The following is a 23351-nucleotide window of genomic DNA, read 5'->3' on the forward strand; positions in this document are numbered from 1 at the left end:
CTGATGTGCATCGCATCTTCAGCTCTCCTCTCTCAATACACTACAGTACAAAACAGAACACAACGCCCTCCCAAAACATTGTCGCACGAAAGAAACATGTTGAATGAATGAACAAATAAATAAACAACTAATAGTCCCAAACTTACAACAACATGGCATGACGCTATTCAGTTCTTCCTCTCCCTCCAACCCCGCCAAAGCCACTACTTTACGCGGTTCGACTGGCGATGATTCCCTTCTCCCTCCCTAAAACGCGAGAAAACGCTCAACCCAGTCTCTCTCTATCGAATGCGGCCCACAGCCATTGCTTGCCGGCATGGCCCGTGCCTTTTTGGCTAGTAGCTGTGCGGCGTGGCGCTCCTTTAGTACGTTCAACGACTGTAGGTGTAATTTGATTTGAATTCTTTTGATAATGCAGAAACGAAATTAACAAAAGAAATCAAAGTAATCTTTGACTTATAGTCTGACAAACACCTCATCTTGCTGATAAAACCCTTCAAATATCACACAGCCACCACCACTGAAAATTGAACACTATCAAGGCATCGACAGCATCAAACTAACAACCAGCAGACTCAGACTGCCCCACTATATCGATATCGCGCATTCTGCAGGGGTCCCAAGACTTTCCAGCAAAGTCCTACACAGCACCTGTAGTCCTATACCGCACGAGCATGGAACATCTTCCAAGGCAAAGGTGTGATACAAAAGTCCCCCCCCCCCCCCCCCCCCCCCCATCTACATAATCATAAATGAATAGAGAGAAACAAGAGGCATCCACGCAGCCTCGCCTCATCACCCTCATCACGAGCGCAGCTCAGTGGAGCCTCTTCCCGTCCCGCATGCATAGACACGACATTCTGTCAAGCCACCAACCGGCATATACGTCTACTTTCCCGCGCCAGGCGAAGTGAACCCCCCTGGTAGCCTCATCATCAAAGTAGTCGATAGAATGTGTGTGTGCGTTGTCAATCAAAAAGATGATTATATTCAAAACTTCCCATGTTGGGAAGCTTTGCGTGGCTTTCGCAGAATGCTGAGATAGCCCGCAGGTTTTATCTTTGGGTATGGAATCTCCCCATAGTAATAATATATCTAATACCAAGCCAAGGAAAAAAGTAAATCGTAAACGCCTTTCCCATTCCATCTCAAATTCATTAACATCATGCAGCTCGCCAACAAATGCATCACGCCTTGCTCTTCAATAATAATAGTACGGTGGTAATGAGGGGGGGACAATAAAGTAATAATCGCCTAGTAATGCCGCTGTAAGTGATGCCAGAAAATGATAGTGAACGAATGATATAAAAACCCAATGGTGATAAGGCTCTCCCCCAGCACTTCGGTTTAAACTTCGCCCCAGCTGCCCATCGCGGCGTTGGGGGCAGCAGCGGCAATCATGGAGCCCGTACCGATGGATCCTCCAATGTCCCAGTAGTGTCGCGATGAGACGCTGCTTCTCCTGGCTGATCGGCGGGTGCTCTGGCTGGCACAGCTGGAGTGATGTCGCATAGCCACGGGGCTGCTAGGTGCAGTTGCTTTGAAAGCTCGACGTTCATTAGGGCGAGTCCGGGAGGTGAGGGGGTGGTGCTGCCTTACTCTGGCAGCCTTAGCGGCAGCGTCTTGCGGCTTTGCAGGAACCGGACGGGTAGTCATCTCGGCAGCCATGGTAGGCTCAGGCCTGGACGTGAAGCGCGATACCAAATATCGGAACATGAGCTTGATGTCAATGTCCCTCTCCCACTCCTCTTGAGTAAAGGTGTCGTCCATGGGCATGTCCTGTAGCAGCGCCTCTGATGCCGTTGACCTCAGTGGTGGTCTGTTGGTCGTTCGTGGAGTAGATCGGATCGTAGGTCTGAATTCCGGGAATATACTCTCGCTGGCCTTGTCTGCGGCTGTGCGTCCTGAGGAAGACCGCGCTGCAGCCTCAGGTATGGCCGGCAAACCAGCATAAGGTAGAGGGACTTGATGAACATGTGAGTACGTCGAAAAGGCGCCCGGGTGCTTTGAGAGATGGTTGACCAGCAAGCCAAGCTCTCTTGATACTGTCTCTAGAATGCGCATATGCCATGACTCCTCTGTTTCTGGAGCTGATGCCCCTTGGTCGTGTCCATTCTCTGACGGACGGGGCGTCCTTGATAGCTCCTCATCACTCAATAGATCGCCGCCGAGTACCACAGATAGTAGCTTCTCATCTATACCCAGTATATCCCGCAAAACCTTGCGAGTGATTCTCGTAATCAGCCCTTCGCTGTCTTCCTTGTCTTCAGGGTGAGTATCTGGGTCTTCCTCGTGCCAAGTCATATCTTCAGTAGTGTCGGTGGCCTCCTCTGTGTTTGGCGCGGGCTTTTGTGCAACGACCCGTTTCTGCTGCAAAATCTTTGATCGTCGTGCCTCGCGCTGCACCTCTTCTAGGATAATGCGGCTATGCTCCAGCCGCCATGCCTCAATCCGAGCCCTCTTCTCTGCCTCCTGAACTTGTGCTTGCTCCAATTCAAATTGAGCTTCATCAAAGCTGTTCAGCCTCCGACGTACTCGCCTGGGGTTGAATCTCTCAAACTGGAAAATATGGTCCTGGGCGTCTAAACCGAGGGCAGGTTGATCCAAGTGGAAAGATCCGAGGCCATCGTGGGCTGGGAGAACGGGCATAACAAAGCTATTCCGGGGGGAACGACCTGAACCCAGGCAGATGGCCATCGAGGCTATCCAGCTCGGCATCATCCGCTTGTGATTCGTCAACAGCCGTAGAGAGCTGTGATGACTGGGCCTCATCATTTCGCCCCGCTGCTGCTGCCGCTGCTGAGCCTGTTCTTGCAACTGTGTTTAAGCTGCCGAGATCGCTTAGGCGCGACCGGCCTGGGGTCTCGAGCGATTCGTCATGTTCATCTTCGGTCAGATAGGATGTGGTGGTGATATCGGTAGGAGGCGAGAATAGCACCCAAGTCTGCGCCTCGTCGGCTTCTTGCTCCTGGGTGCTGCGCGCTGAGCGCCTGGAGAGGCCCTGGCTGCCAACAGCGGAGCGAGCAGCCCGCTGCACGGCCGGACGGTTGGACTGCTGTTGAAATGCCATGATTGATGGCCGGATGGATGTATTCGGAAAGAATAAAGAAGGAAAAGAAGACGACGAGGAAAAGCGCTTAATGTGGGTTCCCAATGTCGGTTATTCTCTAATTATCGGGGAAATGTCGCGCGCGATAAGGCAAACGGGGGCGCTCTGATCGGTGAAGGACGGCTGCGCTGCATGTGGCGTGGCGATGCCGAGTCAAGGTGGAGCGCTCAAGGGAATAAGCTGATGGGTAGGGGTTGTCGCTGCAAACAAATCGTGCCAGTCGCCAATGGCCTGCGGGTTGGACGTGGCCGGGAGGAGCGAGCAAAAGGCGACAGAGAGCAGGATAGACAAGCAGAGGAAAAAGGAGAGGCTGGTCGGGACAGCCTTTTGTTTTTGTTGAGCGTCATCGCGGCCAGGCCACCTGGGTAGCAGCAACGGCCTGATGGACCGGGGTGGGGGTGTTTGGTGGCTGCTCGCGTGCTGGCAGCTGAGGTGACAGTGGTCAGAGGCCAGCCACTTGTGCGCTGTTGCCGCCCACTACCGCCCGCTGACAGTGCGATTGGCGCTGCACAGACGTTCCGAGACAGCGCCGCCGCCGCGGGTTTCAGCGACTCCTGCCGCTGTCGCTAGCTGCTGGGCCACTGAGCAGCCGGCGCTGGGGGCACTGTACTCTCGATTCCATCCTGCGTACATGATCTGTAGCTGCTAGCACCGGGCGGGCTACGGCGAGCACTAACCAGCGCGGTAGGGGCACATCATCGATACTATCGAGACTAGCACGCAACTTACAGTTCCGTTGGCGCGCTGGGTCCTGCAAATCCACCTGTATCTGTATTACGGCGAGATTTACCTTCTTTGCGTCACATTTTATCACACCTACGCTCCGCCCAAGTCAGTCAGCGCTGCACCACCCTCACGGGTAAAGGCCAGTTATGCTTGAGCAGCAATCTAGATACGACACGGCACGGGAAAAACGGAAAAGAAGGGAGCGAAGAAAAAAAAAAAGTCTTTTCATCTGATTACTGCGCCGTGCTGATAAACGCCCGCCACCACCCGTTCCTTACACCTACATGACATGCACGACGCAATGCGCGCACTCATGCTCAGCAACTCGTGCATACTTCGGTGTTTGCGGCACGTTGGCGGAGTTGCTTATCAGCAGAGGCGACCCTATCCGACTTTCAGGGTCCCTCTGGTGACGCCTTTCTGCGCCGCTTGGGAGAAGAAGGGGAGAAAAAGAAAAAAGACCCTGCGTCATGGACGTTTCCTCCCCCACCAACCATCAGGTTAGTAGATGGTGCGTGTGCCATCCCATCCGTATTGTGCAATCTTATTGTGCTCCCGTTGTCTGTTTGTGTCTCAGGGCAGATACAGAATGATACAGTGCTTCGTTTGGAATAGAGACTTGATACATGAAGAATCATCTAGCGCCACTGATAAAAACCCTCTTATACAGTGCATTCCCAACAAAAAAACTTTTGGGCATCCTCATCCATCATGATTCTGTGACCATAGTGTCACTGACTCAAGTCAGGTGGTCTCGTCATAACTTGCCAGCGCCAGGTCCGGATCTCGGATGCTTGAGGCAGCCATCTGTTCCTGGCATAGAACGGCATTTGCTAAGACACCCATTATGGCAGTGGCTGATGCTAGGTAAGCAAGCTTCCGGCTCCAACGCCGTTAATACAGTACCTTGTGTCCTGCAGATTGGGCGCAGTTTTGAGCAAGTACTCGTATTAGTACTTACAAATCAACCTTAAGATTTCCCCTTTTTGACGACAAGGGATGGGTTTATTCAGCAGATAGTCCAGGTAAAGAGTCGTTTCATGGGTAATCTCAACATAGCGAGCGAAAAGAATCAAAATTTCGGTACATGGTAGGACACAGCGGGTATAGTGCTGAACGCACAATGGTTTGAATTGCCTAACTGATGATTCTCAAATCGAGAAATCTCTTATCTGACAGTGCCATAATTACGCCAACCTTAAAACCCAGATGCCATGTGAAGAAGAAACATTTTACGCCTCGGACGAGAAAGCGTCGGGGAAACGGCGAATGTTGTTCTCAATGGAACCGTAGTTGGCGAGGAACTGAACGTAAGCACCGTCGACCTTGACACGGCCGGCAGCCTTGCGCTCGAGGTAGTCCTCGCGGCGGAGAGGGGTGAAACCCCAGTTCTTGGAGATGATGATCTTCTGGCGACCAGGGAACTTGTACTGGGATCGTCGGAGAGCCTCAAGAGCCAGAGCACGGTCTGGGAAGATGGCTGTTAGCATATGTCATCATACTTTAGGATATAGGAATATCACATACTAGAGTCACGAGTGCGGACGCTCATGATGATCTGACCAATGTTGACACGGGCGACAGTGCCGTTGGGCTTGCCCCAGGCACCACGCATACCGGTCTGCAGTCTATCGGCACCAGCGCAAGACAACATCTTGTTGATACGGACGACGTGGTAAGGGTGAGCGCGGACACGCAGGTGGAAACCCTCCTTTCCGGTGTGCTTGACGAGGTACTTGTTGGCGCAAATACGGGCGGCCTCGAGGGCCTCGGAGCTCAGCTGCTCATACTCGTTGGAGACGAGGTGGATGCAGAGAGGGAAGTCGTCGACGTTGGCGCGCTTACGGCCCAGATCGAAGATACGGATCTTGGGGTCGGGGACACCACGGTTGAACCGAGACTTGGGATACGGCTGAATGGCGCAAGCGAATGTTAGCACAGCTCATCATGAAGAAGAAAGAGATGAATGTCGATGGCTCATGGTGTATTCGAGACAGGGAACTGGAGGCAGTGACCGAGCGCATCCATCGAGAATGCTTCATCTCTGGTAATTTATAATCCACCTCTTGCGTCACTCCATAAATTTTTCCCTCCATAAAATCTTCCCAAGCTCGAAATATTCATTTGCGCATCGAAAAGTCGTGAAAAATGCAGCAACGTACCTTGTTCTTGCAGTATCGGTAGCAACGAGCAGGACGGCGAGCCATTTTGTCGGTGTTTCGCTGAAAACCTTGGGATGTTGGTGATGATGTTTGGGGGAAGATAATTCCAACACAAGGATTCCCGGAGCCACTTCAGTGAAATCGACGGGATTGATTTCAAAGCAACTTTGGCCACCGCGGATGGTGTTTCGTTTAATCTTCGGCACTTTAGGGCTTACCAAAACGGCAAGTCTGTGTTGATTGGCGGAGCGTGGCAGAGCCCTGCCCCACCGAAAATTGGTCCATCCTAAAAGAAAACTGCAAACCCACGAACTTTTGAGAGCTCAGTGTGTCTTCAGCAACCGCATCAATCAAGTCGCAAGATCGTCGCTCGCACCCAAAATCCATCACAATGGCCCCCCAAAAGAAGAGCAAGAAGGATGCCAACAGCATCAACTCCAAGTTGGCGCTTGTTATGAAGTCCGGAAAGGGTATGTTGCCAGAAACTGAACCTTTCGAACTCTCGATGCAGCTCGTGCTAACATGAATTTTGCCAGTCACCCTCGGATACAAGTCTACCCTCAAGTCTCTCCGATCCGGCAAGGCCAAGCTGATCATCATCGCTGGCAACACTCCTCCCCTGAGAAAGAGTGAACTCGAGTACTACAGCATGCTGTCCAAGGCTCCCATCCACCACTTTGCTGGCAACAACGTAAGTTTTGTAACCTGATGCAATATCAACGAGTGAGAGGCCCTGGAAACAGGGCGCACTTGTACTCTTTACTTCTTGCTTCTCAGAAGCTGCTCTTGCTACCGCATAGAATTTGTCCAATTCTTGTGGAATTGCCCAGAGAAGAAGTCTTATCAGACTTTGGAGGGTTCACCTTGGCTTACACTCTTTCGTAATACAGATCGAGCTCGGCACTGCCTGCGGAAAGCTCTTCCGCTGCTCCACCCTTGCCATCCTGGATGCCGGTGACTCTGATATCCTCAGCGACCAGCAGGCTTAAACAGCCAACATCTTGTGCATTCAACGGCGTTGGGGGTAAAACGGTTCACGGGCAATATGGATACCATTTCACTTTCACGTGATGTGTAAAGCGAAATTTTTTGATGCGAGACATCTACTACGAAGCAACGTCCTCGGGACATGAAAAGCAAAAATCAAAAGCTTCCAAGTGATAGTTATCTCAATGGAATAATACAGCCATGAAGACTGTTCCCCTGTCACGTTGAAAAAACTGCTTGCTATTCTCTTGAGTGATGCCCTTTTCTCACTGTCTTTTGTAAAACAGTGACACGATTACATATGCTTGCAAAATTGGTAAACTGCCTCTACTAGGTATGCGCTTTGTAGTGGTCATTTGTCGAGCCCCCCCTTGACTGTAAATGTTTGCATCTATTTTCTGAGCTTAAACCGGACCAAGTAGCACAAATAAGCACCCACACGAAGCAGGGAATGCCCAGTGGAACCGATTATAAGCAGCCTGGCTGTACTGTATAGATGAGCCTAGCCGGAGGCTCTAGAGAACAGACTCAATATAACAACAAAATAAATGCCCACACATGCTACTCGTGCTACTAGAAACTGCTGCTGCATGTGCTATTCTCTTGCATACCTAAACGTTTCAAATACTTGGTCTACGAGAAAACTTTGTCAATTTTTATTTCTATTGCTCGTCGTACAAGTCTAGTTACGAAGTTCAGCCAACCAGTGGCTTGTGGCTGCAACTTGTACGACGCCTTGTGAGGGTGACGAGGTCCAAAACTGCTTAGCTATTGGCCCTCAAAAATAGAAACAGTGCTCTGATGCAAGCAGTGACGCTTCAGCCAAAGTTGTATCTCAAATCTCATTCTTCTCCATGTCATACTCCGGGGGTAGTCAGGCACGCAGCGCTGTTCAAGTGCTGATCTGGTGGCACACATGACTTTTTTGCCACCACAAGGCTCAGCAGAAGCCCTATTGTTAATTATAGCAACCACAGCCTTCTCTAGTCGTTGGTTGTACTCTTTTGTGTATCTGTACTTTGCAGTGACTGTTTTCAGTCGCGCCTCACTGTGCTTGAACGCTTTGGGCACAAGATTTGAGACAATGACGGGAACAAACAGCAAGACCTTGTGTTCGGTTTGTTCATCATACCGGCAGACAGTTTGGATCAAACATGACAAAGCAAGACAACTAGCTAGTACTATTTCATCCAAGGGTTCTCGTTTTTCCAGAAAAGGGACTGCGCTGTTTTCCATGTCTTGAGCGCAGAGAAGCGGTCAGTCACAGACAGGCTTGGACCGCGGCCACCGGACAGGGCGAAGCGCTGCACTGCGTCCGCCGTGACACAGTTTTAGGGGAGCGACAGAGTCAAAGAAGGCACAAAGAGGGGGAGCAGAGGTTCCAGCAGCGTCTAGCAGTGGGGGTGGAGAGGCCCCCAGGGGTCCTTTAGTGGTTCCGGACGGCCAATCAGGCACCCGTCCCGATGGGAAGACGCAGGGCACTGATCCAGAGTCATGCACTGTTAAGCAGAGGCATGAAGAGGACCTCCGTCGCAATTACCTGGGCGCCTCCTTTATGAGCAAGAGAAGACGGGAACAGCAGAGAAACAGTCGCTCAAGCAAGTGCTTTGTACAAGAACGAACACTCAGAAATGGGTGGCTGAGAGTTGAAGGATTCATGCCGCTTCCGTCACCGCATTGTTGTTTTTACCGCCGAATGGCTTAGAGAGAGGCAGCACAAAGCACTGTATGTGAAAGTACTCCTTGTGTAAGGGTACCTGCCCCCAGTAAGGCGCTCGCCCCTTTGCGGATGTATCTTTTCCTGCTCCCCAACTCGCCATGCCCTTTAAATTGCCGGCCAGCGAGGTGGAGCCCAACCAAAGCGACCAAACCCTCGTGGCCTGCCGTCCCTCCTAATAGTCTGTAACTCCTCTTCACCAACGGCGTCGAACTCGAGTGAACTACAAGACGATCGTCCAGACTCCAAGCATAACTATTCCCGCCGTCCAGTCTGCGTGGCCCTGCGCCTAGTGGCCCCCGTTTGAGCGTTTCAACTAGAGTAGCTCACCGACCTCGAGGGAAGGTGTTACTGGAATCGACAGACTAGCCCGCACCCAGCGCCATGTCTACGGTTGCAAAGAAGCCGCAGGTCAGCGCAGTCGGCCGAGTCACAAATTCAGAGGGCACGTCTCCTCCAAACTCCTCCCACACGCGAACCCAGTCGCTGCGATCCTCGACGCCTCCCGCCGGACAGCACTCGCGAACGAGATCCGTTCGCGCCGCTCCTGTCTCTGCCCGTGCCGCCGTTGCCAGCAGACGAGAATCAGTTATGAGCACCGTCGACTCCGACGCCCGCGCCGCCCAGGCCGCTGCGCTGGAAGACCTCCAGCAGCGCCTCGAAAAGGAGGAGAAGCAGTCGGAGCAGTATAGGAGGCAGTCGGAGGTCCTCCAGTCCAAGCTGGACGACTCGGTTAAGGAGTCAGCCAAGCTTGAAGAAAAGGTCCACGAGCACGATGAGCTCCTCGAGACGTTACGAAACGAGAAGCGGGAAGCCACTCGCAAAATCAGAGAGATGGAAACTATCTACGAGGCCGAGCGAAGCGCGATCCTCAAGGAGAAGGAGGAGATGGCAAATAAGGAGGAGGAAATGCAGATGGTGATTGCGCGACTGAAGGAGAGCTTGGCCCAGAAATTGAGCGTCGAAGACGACCCGAGACCGTCGAGGCAATGTAAGCAATGTCTAACCGAAGTTGTCGCTTTGTTCGCTCGCTAACTTGAAGTGTCTACAGCGACTAGCGGTTCACCCTCCCTTGACGGCAGCAGCTTCGCCCCACCCTCTTCTCTGCAGCGAAGCGATTCGCGAAACAGCTCCAAGCTGATCCTCCAGAAAGACAAGCTCATCGAATCGCTGCGCTTGGAGCTTGCAGAAGCCCAGATCAAGCTGGTGGAAACCGAAAACCAGGGCGGTGGCAGACTGCGCGAAGTTGAGCGTCTGCTGATGGAGGCGCGCATGGCCAACGCACGACTCATGGAAGACAATGAAAGCTATCAGCTGCTTCTCCAGGAAAAGACTCTCAAGGGAGATTTTGGCCAAAGCGATTTTAGCTACATGAACCCCAGCGTGAACCACGAGGCGCTAGACGCCCTGGAAGGCAAAACAGCCGGCAACAGTCTTGCCGATGAGCTGGACGACGCATCGCAGTCTGAGCCTGATACTGGCGTTGACAGTCGCCGTCTCGAGAGCGAACTCAAGGCACTGAGAGAGAAGAACAAGGCTCTCTCGCTGTATATCAACAATATCATCGAGCGCCTGCTCCAGCACCAGGACTTTGAGACGATCCTGGATCAATCAGCAAATATGAAACCCCCGCTGCCCGAAAAAGACAAGGAGCTACCACTACCTCCTCCTCCGCCAGCTGAGAAAAGTGAGAAGAGTGAGAAAAGTGAAAAAAAGTGAGAAAAGTGAGAAAAGGCTCTCAAGCGGACAGTTTCCCCTCCAGCGAACCAGAACCGCGCCCATCATGGCAGGGAGGACAAAGCCTCGGCCATTCTCCATCATTCAAACATCCGATGGCAACGTATTGGACCACACTGATCCCGACAAGGCCCCAAGCATTCCCATTGGTCTGGGCCGGGCTAACCGGCGTTCGCGACCTGCGAGCGACCAATTCCCAGGAGCGGCAAGCCTAGTTAGCCAGATGTATAGGGGCCCAGACAGCCCTGCCTCGCCGCCGCTTGCCAACAAAAGGCATTCAAGTGCCTTCTTCCCAACTGCTGGCGTAATTGGCACTCCTGGACGAATTGCTAGCGGCAGCCAGGCTCCTTCATCCGGAAACTTTCCCGGCACGAGAGGCGAAAGAAGCGAGACATCCAGCTTAAGCGGCGAGTCTGGCGAGATTTCCACGCCGCCATCACAATCACCACCACGATCCCAGTCCGACAAGCAGACAACCTTTACTGGTAGCAAGCCACGTCCGCTGAGACTTGTCCAGGAGAACCCAGATGCTGTCAAAGACAACAACGCCAACAAGCGGCAAAGTTGGATATCGGGCTGGAGCTGGGGTGGAAAGAAGGACGAAGTGCCAGCCAGCCCTGCCATCCCCGAGTAGGGCGATGATGAAAGAAAGAAAGAGAAAAGAAGAAAAGAATGAGCCAGAGTGGCATTTGATGACTTTTTTTGCCGAAAAAATAAAATAAACTTGGGTTCACAATCTCTTTTTTTGGGGGGGGGAATTCGGACAGGCGTCTTCTTGGGAGTGCACCAACTAGTTCGATATGCAACGGATAATTTCTTTACACTTGAGGATCAGTATGATTGGGCTTCTTTTTTTCGAACCTTGAGAAATGATAACGCAACGGCAAATGACGACATCAACGACGCAGTGGCAAGACTGGCAGGCGAAAGCGGACTTGGATACCCTTTTCGCCCCATTAGAAGAACCCTTGGACAGCAGACGAACGATGATGAACAACGACAAGCACATGACTTGCAAACAGATCGATATATGACATGACCATGTCTGCTTCTTTTTTCATTTTATATATATACGATCTTTTTTCCATTTGTTTTTTATTACCATTATTAGATATATTATGGGGGAGTTACCCAGCCCACACCGCCAAAGGTTGATGGGCCACGTCTTGTTCTGGGCTATTTGATTGATGAAGGATGTTGCTGGAAATGAAACCCAAGAAAAAAATACGTTGCGTTTACATGTACACATAGGACGTATGGACAATCACATATGTAGGCTGTTTTCTTCTTCTTTGGCGGAAGTTGATGTTGGGAGAGGGGAGTTTTTATTTATTTATATTTATCCCAGTTATTTCTTCGTTGGATTATGCAATTCGATTTAATTTGATATACTTTATATATATATACCATCTATACCTAAATACTATACCAAATCATAATTTCATGTGTCGGTAAAATCCTGTGAAGATGTAGATTTGCCTGCATGCATATTTCCACGTCTTCTGCAGCGGCAGCAGTTCTTGATGGCTCTAGCATGAAAGAAGAATGGATACAAAATCAGAAATTAAACCTAGCAAACGAGGGAGGACGCATCGTCACCGTTCTTGGCCTCCTTGTTAGTTTAGGATGGTCCCGTGTACATTACATTGCATTAGCATCTACAGAAGCGAGAGAGCAAGGTAGGTAGGAAATGCGTGCATGTACGAGAAAGTACGAAGCGTAGGAAGTGCGTACGTCTAACGGGCTAGGTACATGTATGGTATTAAATCCACATGGGTAGTATCAAAAGACAAGGGGGGAGGGGGTGGTGCGTGTAAGCTGTAGAGGGCTTGACTCGAGGAAATGCATAATGCGATCTCCATAGATGGCGCATATACTGTACAATATATCGGCAATATGGAGTCCAATAGTGTCAACGTGAAGCAAGACGGACCTCTGTAATTAGTAGCAAAGCCCCCTACCTACTATACATTAATGCTTCGCGTACGGCGTGTGTTGCTGTTTATTGTTGATGCCTCTTTTGGTTCAACACTTTGATATACTAACCTGACCGCTTATTACATGTCAGTTGGTTCCTCAATAGGAGGCAAAAAAAAAAAAAAAAAAAGCAATGACCTTGTTCTGCTCTGCTTCAATAATTTAGTCATCTTTTTTTTTTTTTTTTGTTTGTTCCAAAAAAAGATGTCGTCCTCTGGGCTCCACTTTGTATGTGGTCTTATGAGCTCTGCGGGTGGAGAGGGCTGTCAAAGTGCGTGGGTGAGTGTGTGCATGTAAGGTTATCTCAGTAGCCCACGATTGATGCCCAACCTGCGATCACGGGCCACTGCTTGAGAGGTGTTTTTTTGGGGGGGGTCTGTGGTCGTTATTATTTCTCATTTTGGTGAAGGGTTTGCTAACGTGAAGGTGCATCGAATGGCCATGCGGGCGTACAATGTATCGTAAGGCGGTGAGGAAGGAGGGCTAGTCAAAAAGAGCTGTAGGGATACTATGGAGAACCGGAGACGGCTACGGACTACAGTAGGAGCTCGAGTAGGGGTCTTGTGAGGTTGAAACTGCTGGGGTGGGCGTTTGCTTTTCTGTTTTTTTTTTTCCCCAAAGGCGTGTGTTTAACTTTGATATATAATTGTTTGAATATCTAGCCGGGGAAGGAAATGGCGTGTAGGGATCGGCGGCTGAATAGGTCTAGATGAGCTGCAAAGAGGCTATTTGAGCTGCCTTGGAACGGATGGGGATAGCTACCTACTGCAATGAAAATACGGGTCTTGAATCTTACGTAGATGGATTTCCAATGATTAGCATGTCTACTTGGATAGGAAGACGGCTATCGCGTATAAGTGTGGCAAAGGTAAGATCAATTCATCCTTGCGGTTGATCATAGGATATGACATGGCTGATGATCAATTTGGATTGGCGGAGATGGGCCTTGTCGAGAATGTCGATTACCTCTGGCTTTGGGATATACGGCATAGGGGCGGTTATGGCGGTTACAGAACATGCTGCTATTCATCACAAAGACTTTCTCTGCGTGTATGCCTACATGGCAAGTCTTGAGCTTGGGCCTTTTACGAAAATTTGGCGGTATCGGCGTGAAGCTGTACGCACGAGCACCTTGTTTAGCAACATTCGAATGGTTCTAGTACTTTGTAGTTCGAGCCATACTAGTAGTGAAGGGGGGGCCCTTGGCCTCTTTTTCGGCTCCAAGCCGACTCGACCACTGCATCATGTGCTGCTACAGTAGCAGGTAGTGCTACATATATGGACTTGTACATGTGGTTGCGAACTACCTGCACTACATCGGCAGCCTACAAGCATGTCTCGGCAGCGGGCGAGCCTTTGGTGGCACGACATGGAGGCAGGGTCACCTGTGTGGAAGCCTAGACGCTTGATAGGTCCTGCTAAGCAATTCGCCATGACTATTGGCTTACGGGTATGCGCAAGTGCCAGTATCTAGATGTGGTGGTGCACGGGATGGGATGCGGATGGCCTGGGATATCGGGAGTCGTGATCTAGCATGTGGGTGAGTGGAAGGGTGGCTGAATAAGTAGGTACCTGCTGTACTTGTACGTTGAGACTGGGGTTGCGGCTACGATTGCTTGGTTCTTCTCAGGGTAAAGTACCCTGCCATGTCCGGTTCCAAGCAAATGCTGTGTTTACTTTGCCAATACCGCAGGCGGATATCCGAGGGAGTACGAATAAGCAGCAGAGCGTACAAGAAAGCCAACACCCGCTACAAAAAGCTTGTGTGCTTTACACTTACCAGTAACACGCGCTATCCTCGCCGGATAATTCTTGGAAAAAAAAAAATCAATAGCAAAAAAAAAGAGAAAATCCAGCTTTCCCCCATCCAGCTCACCCGGCTGCAAGTCCCCCCCTCCAAAGCGGGACGGCAAGGGGCAAAAAGGCAGTTAGGGCGCATGCGCCTACTATGGAAACATGGAACGGGGGGGGCCGTTTATATCGTGTCGAGCTGTGAGAGGCTGGCGGCAGAGGCTGATGGGAGAATCCTGCTGGGGACCGGCACCAATAGAACCAGTTGGTGCTGGTTGGGGGTGTGTGAGAGAGAGAGCAAGTGTCCCACTGCAGAAAAAGAATAGGTGGAAGGGAGATGTGTGTGGTCTCTTGTTCGTCAGCGAGAGGGTTTGATAAGAGTCACGGCGAGGGAAAAGAGAAGCGACAGAGTAACCAGAGAAGGACTTGTCTGGTGATTACAAGCTGGAGATGCCCGTCTGCTTGATTAGGGGGGTTGAGGGCGCCATGGACGTGTTGCGAGAATGTCATCGTGCGCGCAGCAGTGCTGTTATGCTTGGTAGGAACCGATGGCCCTTTGTGTGGCGAAGACGAGGATGAAGATGGTGATGATGAGTGCGCTACTTTGCACAGCATTCCTTGGTGTTTAGTGCGACTGAGCAGGACAGACGGACATGCACCGGATCTGTGTATAGCAGTGCCACCGTGCCTAGGTCTGGTAGGCATTCTATTGCATGTGCCAAAGGGGCAATTGATGCCTCCATTCGCCAAATGTGATGGAGCAGAACTGGCCATTGCCTCAACCCAATCTCGCATCTGGACGGGATGGAACGGGACGAGCCCGAGCACTGGATACCTACTTGTAATAATTGTTGTGACAGCCTAAACAGGCCGGTGCGCTGTCTTGTTTGATTGCTTGGCGTAGTATTCATCTCTACAAAGCCATCCATTGGGCCGCTACCGACAATATCCCGGTTCTTTCCAGACCAGCCGGGGAAAAGAGGAAAACTTAAAGAAGCCCTTGACCTGCAAAAGGCTGCCGCTTGAGCCATTTAAAACCTGCGAGTGCAGCTATGCACCGGCAAGTCTTACAGGTATGAGATAGAGTGTTTACATGACTTGCGCGCGCAGGGTCATGCAAAAAAGGGAGCCGAAGGAGAGATTCTGAGCCATGGCCAGGCATTTGCACGCGAGTAAGGGAGGCAGGTCGATGCAGTGGTTGATGACAGGGACAGCCCCTGGCGTAGGCCGGCTTTAGCCCTTCTGGGCTGCTGAACAATAAATCCTGGGGAATGGATCGATTCCATCTACCTTATTTAGGCGCCATCAGGCATCTAGTTGTGATATACGTGGCAGAGTATATTGCATCGACAGCGTGCGAGACTGGCAGGTGGACAATTGTACGCCTATGATGTGTGTTGTAGGTATCATCAGCCAAAATTGATGCAGTGCCTACACGTTGCCATCAGTCAGCATGAATTCAGGACTAGATTTGTTGAACCGATTCAATGCGCCCCCCCGAGAGCAGAACCTGCGGTCAGTTTGAAGGGTGTCTTGGGGTCCATGGGGGGGCCCTGTGGAACGCAGTCCCATAAACTAGCGATGCACAAGCACTGCGCTCGCACATATACAGGAGCCTCCATGGCGCTGGGCTTGTCGTTATTTCAGAGGCTAGACATTGCAATCCTAGACACTGAATTCGGCAAGGCAATAAAGGGATTCCCGCGCTGCCGAGCGGGAAATCAAAGTGAAACCAGCTGTTGCGCAGTCCATGACGTGTGTGGATCGGGCGTCGCCGCCAGACTTCAGTCTGTGCTTCTGCACCACCCAAATTCTGCATCCTCTGCTTCCAGGTTTTCGCTTTGGGGGCCAGCAAAGGGAATTGGACGGCCTTTGCTGGCGCAAGGCTGGTTGGTGCCACAGGAGGTCAGGAGCGGCGTGTCTCCTCCGGCGTTGAGTGTCGAGGTGTCTCCATGACGTGCTGATCTCTGCTTCTGGGCCCTTTTGGCCGTTTGTGTTGCTTCAACGGGGGTTTCAACGCGTTACGGAGCCTGTTGAGATGGTGGTGTCTTGATTGTAGAGGCGTCGACTCGAATTGATCAGCCGTCGTCAATTGTGAGAAACAGAAAATGTGACGACGGAGCGGGCAAAAGACAGCTGAGTGGCCATACAGTCCACCAGGCCCCATTGCTGTCCGCGTAGCCATTTTGTCGCCCACGCTGCTAGCACGCCGTTGTAGAGGCAGCTCACCCACTGCCTGATAGCGGATACCTGCCCTGCTCATGCGAATTGGGTTACCAGCAGCGCACCGTCGATTGGCTGCGGTCCGACTAGCTGCAGGCTCTTTCTGCCTTCCCGCATCCGAAGTGCCACCTGGCAATGTTGTGCTGCAACTGGGGACTGGCGAGGTGCCCGGAACCAAGCAAGAGCTGCCACAAGACACGCCGATCCAGGTAGACGATACTTGCGTGTCTGGACGTTGAGCTACTGGCTGGTACTAACAATGATCAATTGCTTGTGATTTCGGCAGTGATACAGGGCACTTTGGACCAGAATAGCACACAGTCAGCAGACCAGTGCGACTTACGGGGCCGCGGCACTGCACATGTCTCTGTTGGGAGCGAAGAGGCTGGGCTTTTTGCTGCCACTCAACTTTTCGATGCTAGTGTTTGGCGAGACGGTGCTAATGCGGCAAACCCCCGGCGTTCCTGGTGCAGAGCGTGAGCCCTAGATATCTGACTTATCCGGGCCAGGTCTCTGTTTTGTTGAACCGCTGACAAAGTGAGCAGGTACATGGGAAGAAGGCGAAAAATCTGCATCTGCAGCATCTTGGCCATGTTCATCGGGCTCTGCCTCGCTTCGTGCAACTTACACATGGGCACACCCAAGCCAGCACAGGTATGTATCGATTGTACATGGAGAGAACAGCAGTGCCGCGTCTCTATTCTGTCTGTAGATAAGACTCCAACCCGGAATCAGAACCCAGATACAAGGTCGACATTGCTGCAATTTTTTCTTCCTCCTCTTGCAGCCCTTCTAGCCCTATCGCTGGCACAGACTTCTGCTGCAGCAAGGTTTAATCGACCGACCGCCTAAATCTCGTCGGCGTGTGCCAATCAGCATGACAGAAGCCGCCTAGCCCGCTCGCGCTACGGCAGGCTGGTACTTTCCCCACAGTGGGCGGCACTGTACATTGGTGCTACCTCAACCGCTGGCCAGACCGCAGCCCCCGGAGCGCCTCCTCCCCATGTCGCCAAGTACCCGCCCGTACACGCCCATTTCTCGGTTTTGCAAGCCCTTCCACCGTATTCCCACACCCTTCCATGCCTTCCTCCTCCTGGCTCTAGCGCGGCCCTGAGCAAAGTCCCACCATCTTGGCCGTCAACCTGATTGATTGATTGTGTCATCCTTGTTTCCGCCCAGCGTCCCCATCTCAGGCCCGTCATCCTCTCTTCCCCGGCTGGAAGCAAATATTCACCTTTTTTTCCTGCCATTCTGCTTGTGCGTCCAAACACCCTCCCTAGACCTCTGGCCCCGTCAGCTGCGACACGCCGCTCGAGCTCCGCCGAAGCTTGCCAGACTCCAGCCATTGGCCCGCCGCCTCCAGCCAGTCTCGCAGCCTCTGCGTCGTCGCACTCGCTCGCCAGGGCTCATCCAGCAAGACAACAACGTTGGGCATCGCGCGCCCATCCGATCCTCCCGCAGTCTCTCGACGGCCTGCACCGCTCCTGTATCCGCGAGCCAACCACAATGATCTGGCCCTAAGACCCGTTCCCACTCGCCATCGGACCCTGTATTTCGTACACACACCTCGCAGTACCTCCAGAGGCCTGCCCCGTTGGCATGCATGCTCATGCTCTGCGAACACCCCACGACGACTCTCGCTATCCACCACAGCCATGAACAGGCCACCGGCCGCTGCTACTGACGGTGGTGAAGGCGCCACACAGCCTGCCGGCCCCGACATGGCGAATCATCAGCCCACACCTGGTGCGCCTGCGTCCGGTGCGACGTCCAGCGCCAGTGCCACCGCGGGCCAGACGTCGAGACAATCATCCGCCAGCAACTCCGTCACTTATTCACCCATGGGCTCCCGAGACCCCTCTCCGACCCGTCATCCCCGGAGAGCAACTTCGTCGTCGGGCAGGATCAACCGCTCCAGCTCACGGAACAGCAGCCAGCTGGATCAGAGCCCGTCTCGCCAGCTCAAGTCGTCTCTTGGCGGTCCTGCCTCCGGCACTCGAAGCCTCTCCGCGACCACCACGCCGGTCCTCGTGCCCGTCACCGCCAACCAAGACTCCCAGCCCGCCCAGGCACCAGAGCCGCAGAAGCCTGCACAGCTGTCCGAGTTGAGAGACAACACGAAATGGCCCGTGTCGCCGCGTGTACGCTCTCCTCCGCTGCAGCTGCTTAGAAACGGCAGCACTACGCCTCGCCCGAGCGAGCAGGACCCTCCTCCTCCTCTCATCAACGTCCAGCACCCCAGTCCGTCTGCCCAGCCGGCAGACTCATACCAGTACCTAACCGCCAGCGAGAGCGAAGCCGAGGATTTGCAGATGGCTTCCGGCCTCCGAACACCGGCCCGCGGGCCTTTGGAAACTGTTCAAGAGGTTAGCCAGCCCAACTCGCCAGCCCGCCGTCGCCAGCAGCAGGATTCGTCCCTTCTGGAGCACGTAAGGGAAAAATTCTCATACGACAATCAGTCAGATATTGATGGCGGCCGAACGCTGCGAGCCAGGCCCATGATTGCCAGCCACGAGAATGGCGGTGATAGCACCGGTGCCAGGAGGACAACCTCGGTTCCTCCGCCTCTCCTTTCGAGACAATCGAGTACGATAATGCTATCCAAGCAAGCAAAAGCCCGGCCTGAGGGGTCTACGCAGACCATGACGGTGGAAACTGAGACCGTTTCCAGCATTCCCCAGGTGGCACTTACAGTAGGCCCAAAGGCAGACGGCATGAATGGTACTCTAAGAACGAAGCAAAGCACAGAGACTATTAAGCCTAAAAAAAGAAAAGAAGAGATCTCGCAAACAACCCGTCACAAGCGGAAATGGTGAGTTTCTTCCCCTTTGGTTTGCTTCTTTACCTTTGATGATGGACAGCTGTGCTAAAAAAACTTCTTTCAATGCTAGGATCATCCAAAGCGGATATTTTCGAAGCCAAGATCGCAAACGCTGTTGATGAAGCTAATACCTCTGATTCAGAAGAGACGTTTGTGTATGATTCCAATCCTCCGGATGTGGGAGATAGGGCTACCCGTCGCTTCCACTCTCGCACTCCCAGTGCAACATCTATAGTCAGCCAGGGAGATCGCCCCAATTTGCGCTCCATATATGGTATCATGGACAACCATGTTCCTGCGCCTAAGAAGAGCATGAAATTCTCCAATACTTATGGCAATGGTGCCATCGATGGCGGTGTGTTAACTGGCGACGAAGATGGCAGAGGAACGGGCCGCAGCGCCGGTGGCTCCGGTCGTGGCACTGTTCGGCAGCATCACCACATAGGACGCTGGGGTCGACAACCCGGCAACGGCCATGCCTCACTCTTTGACAACGAATCGCCTTTTCAGAATACGCCAAGGCCCAAGATAGCCAACTCTCGTCATTCTTCTGGGCCGCCCAGCCCAAGGAACCACCCCTCCATGCGAGGACCGCTGAGCTCCAAACGCTCGGCGATACACATGTCTTCGAGCTATGATTTGGACGACACCACTGGTGCAGATGACGAACGCACGCCTCTGCTCGACAACGGCCGCAGAGGGGGACGATTTAGGCGTGGTCCGCATAACCTTCGGCAGGCGGAGGCGCAGACCTACACCAGGAGGTCGTCATATCTCAACCGATTTGCCGCTTGCTTGGTCCTAACGATGATGTTCCTCCTGGTCATTACCGGTGCCATTGGCTTCATGTTTGCGACGTCCCAGCCCCTGAGCGACATTGAAATTGTTTCCATCCACAATGTCGTCACCAGCGAACAGGTTCTCATGTTTGATGTCACTGTCAAGGCGCACAATCCCAATGTTGTGGTTGTCACAATTGATCATGCAAACCTTGAGATCTTCGCCAAATCCGAGTATGGAGGCGCCGACTCAGATTGGTGGGACAGCCCGGATGGACCACGAGACAACTTGGTACGTCCATACGACGACCCCCCGAACGACCCCACTACTCCTGGAGGAGAGGACGAGACGAAGCCAAACATCTTGCTTGGCCGCATCACCGAATTCGACAGCCCCTTGACTTTCGAGGGCTCGTTGTTTCACCAAGGCCTGTCTTCATCAACTGGTGAGATGCAGTTACCGTATCCTGGCAATGCTACTGCCGGCGGCTCTAAGCGTTGGGAGCGAATTTATCAAAACGAATTTGATCTTATTGTAAAGGGAGTTGTCAAATACAGCCTTCCCCTGAGCGCACATATCCGAAGCGCCACGGTTTCCGGACGAACGACGGTCAAACCAAACTCGGCGAATAATCCTCCTTTGAAACCCAATGTTACGGCAGTAAATTTTGAAGCATAAGACGCGCAGAGATTTATGGATTTCTCTTTTCTTTTGATACCTGCTACATCGCTGTCACCCTTATCTTTCCATCTTCTCCAATTTCCTTTTCCCTCTTCTACTCCCTATAACTTTTTTCTTTTGGCTTGTGTACATTCAGCGCGCATAGCGAGGTTTTTCTTTTTCCTTTCTTTTTTTTTTTTACCCCTTCTCCTATGGAGCAGAGGCGTTGGATTAAGTCTTTTTCCAACTACAGCATGGCTTGTTCGGTTACTGGTAAAGACAAAGTTGGCCCTGCCAAAAGGTGTTTTTTTGGGTCTTTGTATGTGTGTATGTGTCCAGACGCGAAAAAGAAGTTGGGCGAAGAAACGAATATTTCACCCCCCCCCCCCCTTTTTTCTTTTCATTTTACATGCTTTGGTTCTCTTTCCCTTATTCTCCCACTCTTTCTTTTTCATTTTTTTTTTTGAAGGGCTCACTTGTGGTAATGAAATCTCCCCGGCTTGAGAAGCATTCCACACTCTCTTTTAAAATTACAGAAATGTACAAGAATGAAAAGCAAAACAAAAAAACAGGGAGCACGAAAGGCATATTTCTCTTTTTACCCCTTTGGATGGAGTTTCTTTATTTCATATGCGATATAGATGAGAAAAAGTGGCAACTAGCTTTTTTTGTAATTATAAGGATATCATTTCTTTATGACAAGTAGGTCGAGGTCTCATCCAACAGGAGAGTAGTTATTTCACCTATATTCTTTTTTGGTTTTTACTCTGAGAAGCAACGAGGAGGCTATGGGAAAGCAGCATTGTTCTAAGGGATTAATATGCGTTAGAATTGAAAAGAGCCAGTTGAATCGGTAGAGGAAAGATAGTTTACAGCATAAGAGACAAGATAAATACAGTGAAAGTCAAATAATTCCCAACGATGGCGCTTTTTACATGGTTGTGTCTTTTGTTCTTGAATTGTAATGATATTTTCTTTTCTAACTAAGGAACTACATATGTAAGGCTGCAGGCGTGCAACAAAAACATGATGCTTCTTCGATGCCTATTGCAAGATGGTTGTAAAGAACTCCTGTAACGCCCTCCCCTCCGGCTTTTATTGCGAACCATGACAAAAAAGAAAAAAAGAATAAAAATCGTCTTCCAACAAGGAAATATATCTCATAACTTCATATCTCCTCCAGATTCACCACTTTGGTATCCTTAATAAATAAGTAGAAGTAAAAAGTAAAAGAGACAGTTTATGAAAAGTGAATGCCCTCCTCGTTAAAGGCAAAGAGCAAACGCAAAAAGTCGTTTTCGTCGCACTTGCCGGAGCGCTTATCTGCGAGCTCGGTTACGTCCTCGAGGACTTTGCGGATTTTCTCGCGCACGAGCTCTGCGACCTTTGTCTTCTTGCGCTTGCTCTTTGTCTTGGGGACGCTTGCGCTGGCGGTCTTGAGTTCTTGGAAGAAGCTGGGGGTATCGTCGCCGAGGTCATCGACATCCATGCCGGCATCTTCGCCGTCGTTGGCGGCGGCGCCACCATCGTCCATTTCCATGTCGTCTTCCTCCTCCTCTGCGCCCTCGATGACGCTCTCGTCAATGGGCACGCCGTTCATGGCGCACCAGGTGCGGTAGTTGCGCTCGACCATGGCGAGGACCTCCTTGGTGCCCAGCCAGCTCGCGCGGAGCGTCTTGTTCTTGCGGACAAAGCACACGCGCAAGAGGCCGTCCCACTCGTCCCAGCTGACGTTGGGCCGGTCCTTGCCCATCTTGGGCTCGATGCGCACGACGGACGACTCGACCTGGGGCGGGGGCCGGAAGTTGTTCTTGCCGACCTTCATGATGTGGGTGATCTTGGCCCAGAACTGGGCGTTGACGGACAGGCGGCAGTAGAGGGCGTCGCCGGGGCGAGCGGTGAGGCGGAGGGCGAATTCACGCTGGAACATGAGAACGGAGCATCGAGGAGGATTGGGCAGAGAGAGGAGCTTGAAGACGAGAGGACTTGAGATCTGTTCGACAAAGGTCAGTATGGTGTAGTAAGAATGGAGAGCAATGATTGGGCATACTTGATATGGGGTGTTTGAAATGCAAACGTCAAACGCTGGCAGCTCAGTCTTGATCACATCTCCCAGCAGAACCTCCAACTTTCGCTGCTCCGGCTTTCCCTGCACACGCTTGGTGACTTCGGCCGCCATTCGAGGATCCAGCTCGACGCAGATGCATTTCTTCGCCTTTTCCAGAATGCGGACTGTCAAGTTACCGGTACCGGGGCCGACTTCGAGGACGGTGTCTGTGGGCTTGAGAAAGGCCTTGTCGACAATGGCGTCTGAGACACCGGGGTTCTTGAGAATGTGCTGGCCAAAGTTTGTGTTGAATTTGAAGACATTGTTGGTTTTTGAGTTTTTGTCGCCGGGCTTCTCGTAGGGGCCGCTGGAAGCGTTGTTGCGCTTCGATCTGTCGGCCTTGGCCATTGTGTAATAATAACCACCAGTTGGCGCAATTTGGGTATATCTGCAGGCGTTGCGATATCGTGGAGACGAGGGGCGATGGATGGTGGTGGGAAACTTTTTTTTTGTCGGGGTGGAATTATCGATAAGAGTTCTGGGGAGTGCCAGGATAGTTAAAGCGCGTGCGAATATCCGGCTGAGATGCCATTTGCAAGCTTATAAATCCACAC

At 51.9% G+C, this 23351-nt stretch overlaps 8 protein-coding genes across 8 annotated transcripts; 4 read left to right on the forward strand and 4 right to left on the reverse strand.

Moving 5' to 3' along the window:
* Nucleotides 1-1347: 1347 nt before the first annotated feature.
* On the reverse strand, nt 1348-2775 carry TrAtP1_006824 (uncharacterized protein; the record flags this gene model as incomplete). Its single annotated transcript, XM_014082359.2, has 1 exon — nt 1348-2775. The coding sequence occupies one exon, from the start codon at nt 2773-2775 to the stop codon at nt 1348-1350; it is 1428 nt and encodes a 475-aa protein (XP_013937834.2).
* Nucleotides 2776-3262: 487 nt separating this feature from the next.
* Nucleotides 3263-3742, reverse strand: TrAtP1_006825 (uncharacterized protein; the record flags this gene model as incomplete). The annotated part of the gene is made up of 2 exons (XM_066113283.1): nt 3263-3536; nt 3591-3742. 2 exons carry the CDS (start codon nt 3740-3742, stop codon nt 3263-3265), a joined length of 426 nt encoding a protein of 141 aa, XP_065969369.1.
* A 2580-nt stretch (nt 3743-6322) lies between these two features.
* TrAtP1_006826 (60S ribosomal protein eL30) lies at nt 6323-7217 on the forward strand. The gene is made up of 3 exons (XM_014082357.2): nt 6323-6467; nt 6534-6688; nt 6888-7217. Exons 1-3 carry the CDS (start codon nt 6389-6391, stop codon nt 6984-6986), a joined length of 333 nt encoding a protein of 110 aa, XP_013937832.1. The 5' UTR covers nt 6323-6388; the 3' UTR covers nt 6987-7217.
* Nucleotides 7218-9085: 1868 nt separating this feature from the next.
* TrAtP1_006827 (uncharacterized protein) lies at nt 9086-10420 on the forward strand (the record flags this gene model as incomplete). The annotated part of the gene is made up of 2 exons (XM_014082356.3): nt 9086-9692; nt 9753-10420. 2 exons carry the CDS (start codon nt 9086-9088, stop codon nt 10418-10420), a joined length of 1275 nt encoding a protein of 424 aa, XP_013937831.2.
* Nucleotides 10421-10484: 64 nt separating this feature from the next.
* Nucleotides 10485-11072, forward strand: TrAtP1_006828 (uncharacterized protein; the record flags this gene model as incomplete). Its single annotated transcript, XM_066113284.1, has 1 exon — nt 10485-11072. The coding sequence occupies one exon, from the start codon at nt 10485-10487 to the stop codon at nt 11070-11072; it is 588 nt and encodes a 195-aa protein (XP_065969370.1).
* A 6633-nt stretch (nt 11073-17705) lies between these two features.
* Nucleotides 17706-17864, reverse strand: TrAtP1_006829 (uncharacterized protein; the record flags this gene model as incomplete). The annotated part of the gene is made up of 1 exon (XM_066113285.1): nt 17706-17864. The coding sequence occupies one exon, from the start codon at nt 17862-17864 to the stop codon at nt 17706-17708; it is 159 nt and encodes a 52-aa protein (XP_065969371.1).
* A 1449-nt stretch (nt 17865-19313) lies between these two features.
* TrAtP1_006830 (uncharacterized protein) lies at nt 19314-20708 on the forward strand (the record flags this gene model as incomplete). The annotated part of the gene is made up of 1 exon (XM_014082352.2): nt 19314-20708. The coding sequence occupies one exon, from the start codon at nt 19314-19316 to the stop codon at nt 20706-20708; it is 1395 nt and encodes a 464-aa protein (XP_013937827.2).
* Nucleotides 20709-21677: 969 nt separating this feature from the next.
* On the reverse strand, nt 21678-23215 carry TrAtP1_006831 (uncharacterized protein). The gene is made up of 2 exons (XM_014082351.2): nt 22741-23215; nt 21678-22683 (listed from the first exon to the last, which is right to left on the reverse strand). Exons 1-2 carry the CDS (start codon nt 23143-23145, stop codon nt 21931-21933), a joined length of 1158 nt encoding a protein of 385 aa, XP_013937826.1. The 5' UTR covers nt 23146-23215; the 3' UTR covers nt 21678-21930.
* Between the last annotated feature and the right edge of the window lie 136 nt (nt 23216-23351).

Source organism: Trichoderma atroviride, chromosome 3 (genome assembly GCF_020647795.1).
Source record: "Trichoderma atroviride chromosome 3, complete sequence".
In the NCBI taxonomy this organism is placed as follows: domain Eukaryota; kingdom Fungi; phylum Ascomycota; class Sordariomycetes; order Hypocreales; family Hypocreaceae; genus Trichoderma; species Trichoderma atroviride.

Excerpts from the sequence above, each read along its gene's own strand:
- TrAtP1_006826 (XM_014082357.2), top strand. The coding sequence starts at position 6,389 with ATGGCCCCCCAAAAGAAGAGCAAGAAGGATGCCAACAGCATCAACTCC. Across the intron at positions 6,468-6,533 it reads TGTTATGAAGTCCGGAAAGG|TCACCCTCGGATACAAGTCT; the intron begins GTATGTTGCCAG and ends GAATTTTGCCAG. Across the intron at positions 6,689-6,887 it reads ACCACTTTGCTGGCAACAAC|ATCGAGCTCGGCACTGCCTG; the intron begins GTAAGTTTTGTA and ends TTCGTAATACAG.
- TrAtP1_006831 (XM_014082351.2), bottom strand. The coding sequence starts at position 23,145 with ATGGCCAAGGCCGACAGATCGAAGCGCAACAACGCTTCCAGCGGCCCC. Across the intron at positions 22,684-22,740 it reads TTTCAAACACCCCATATCAA|ATCTCAAGTCCTCTCGTCTT; the intron begins GTATGCCCAATC and ends TTTGTCGAACAG.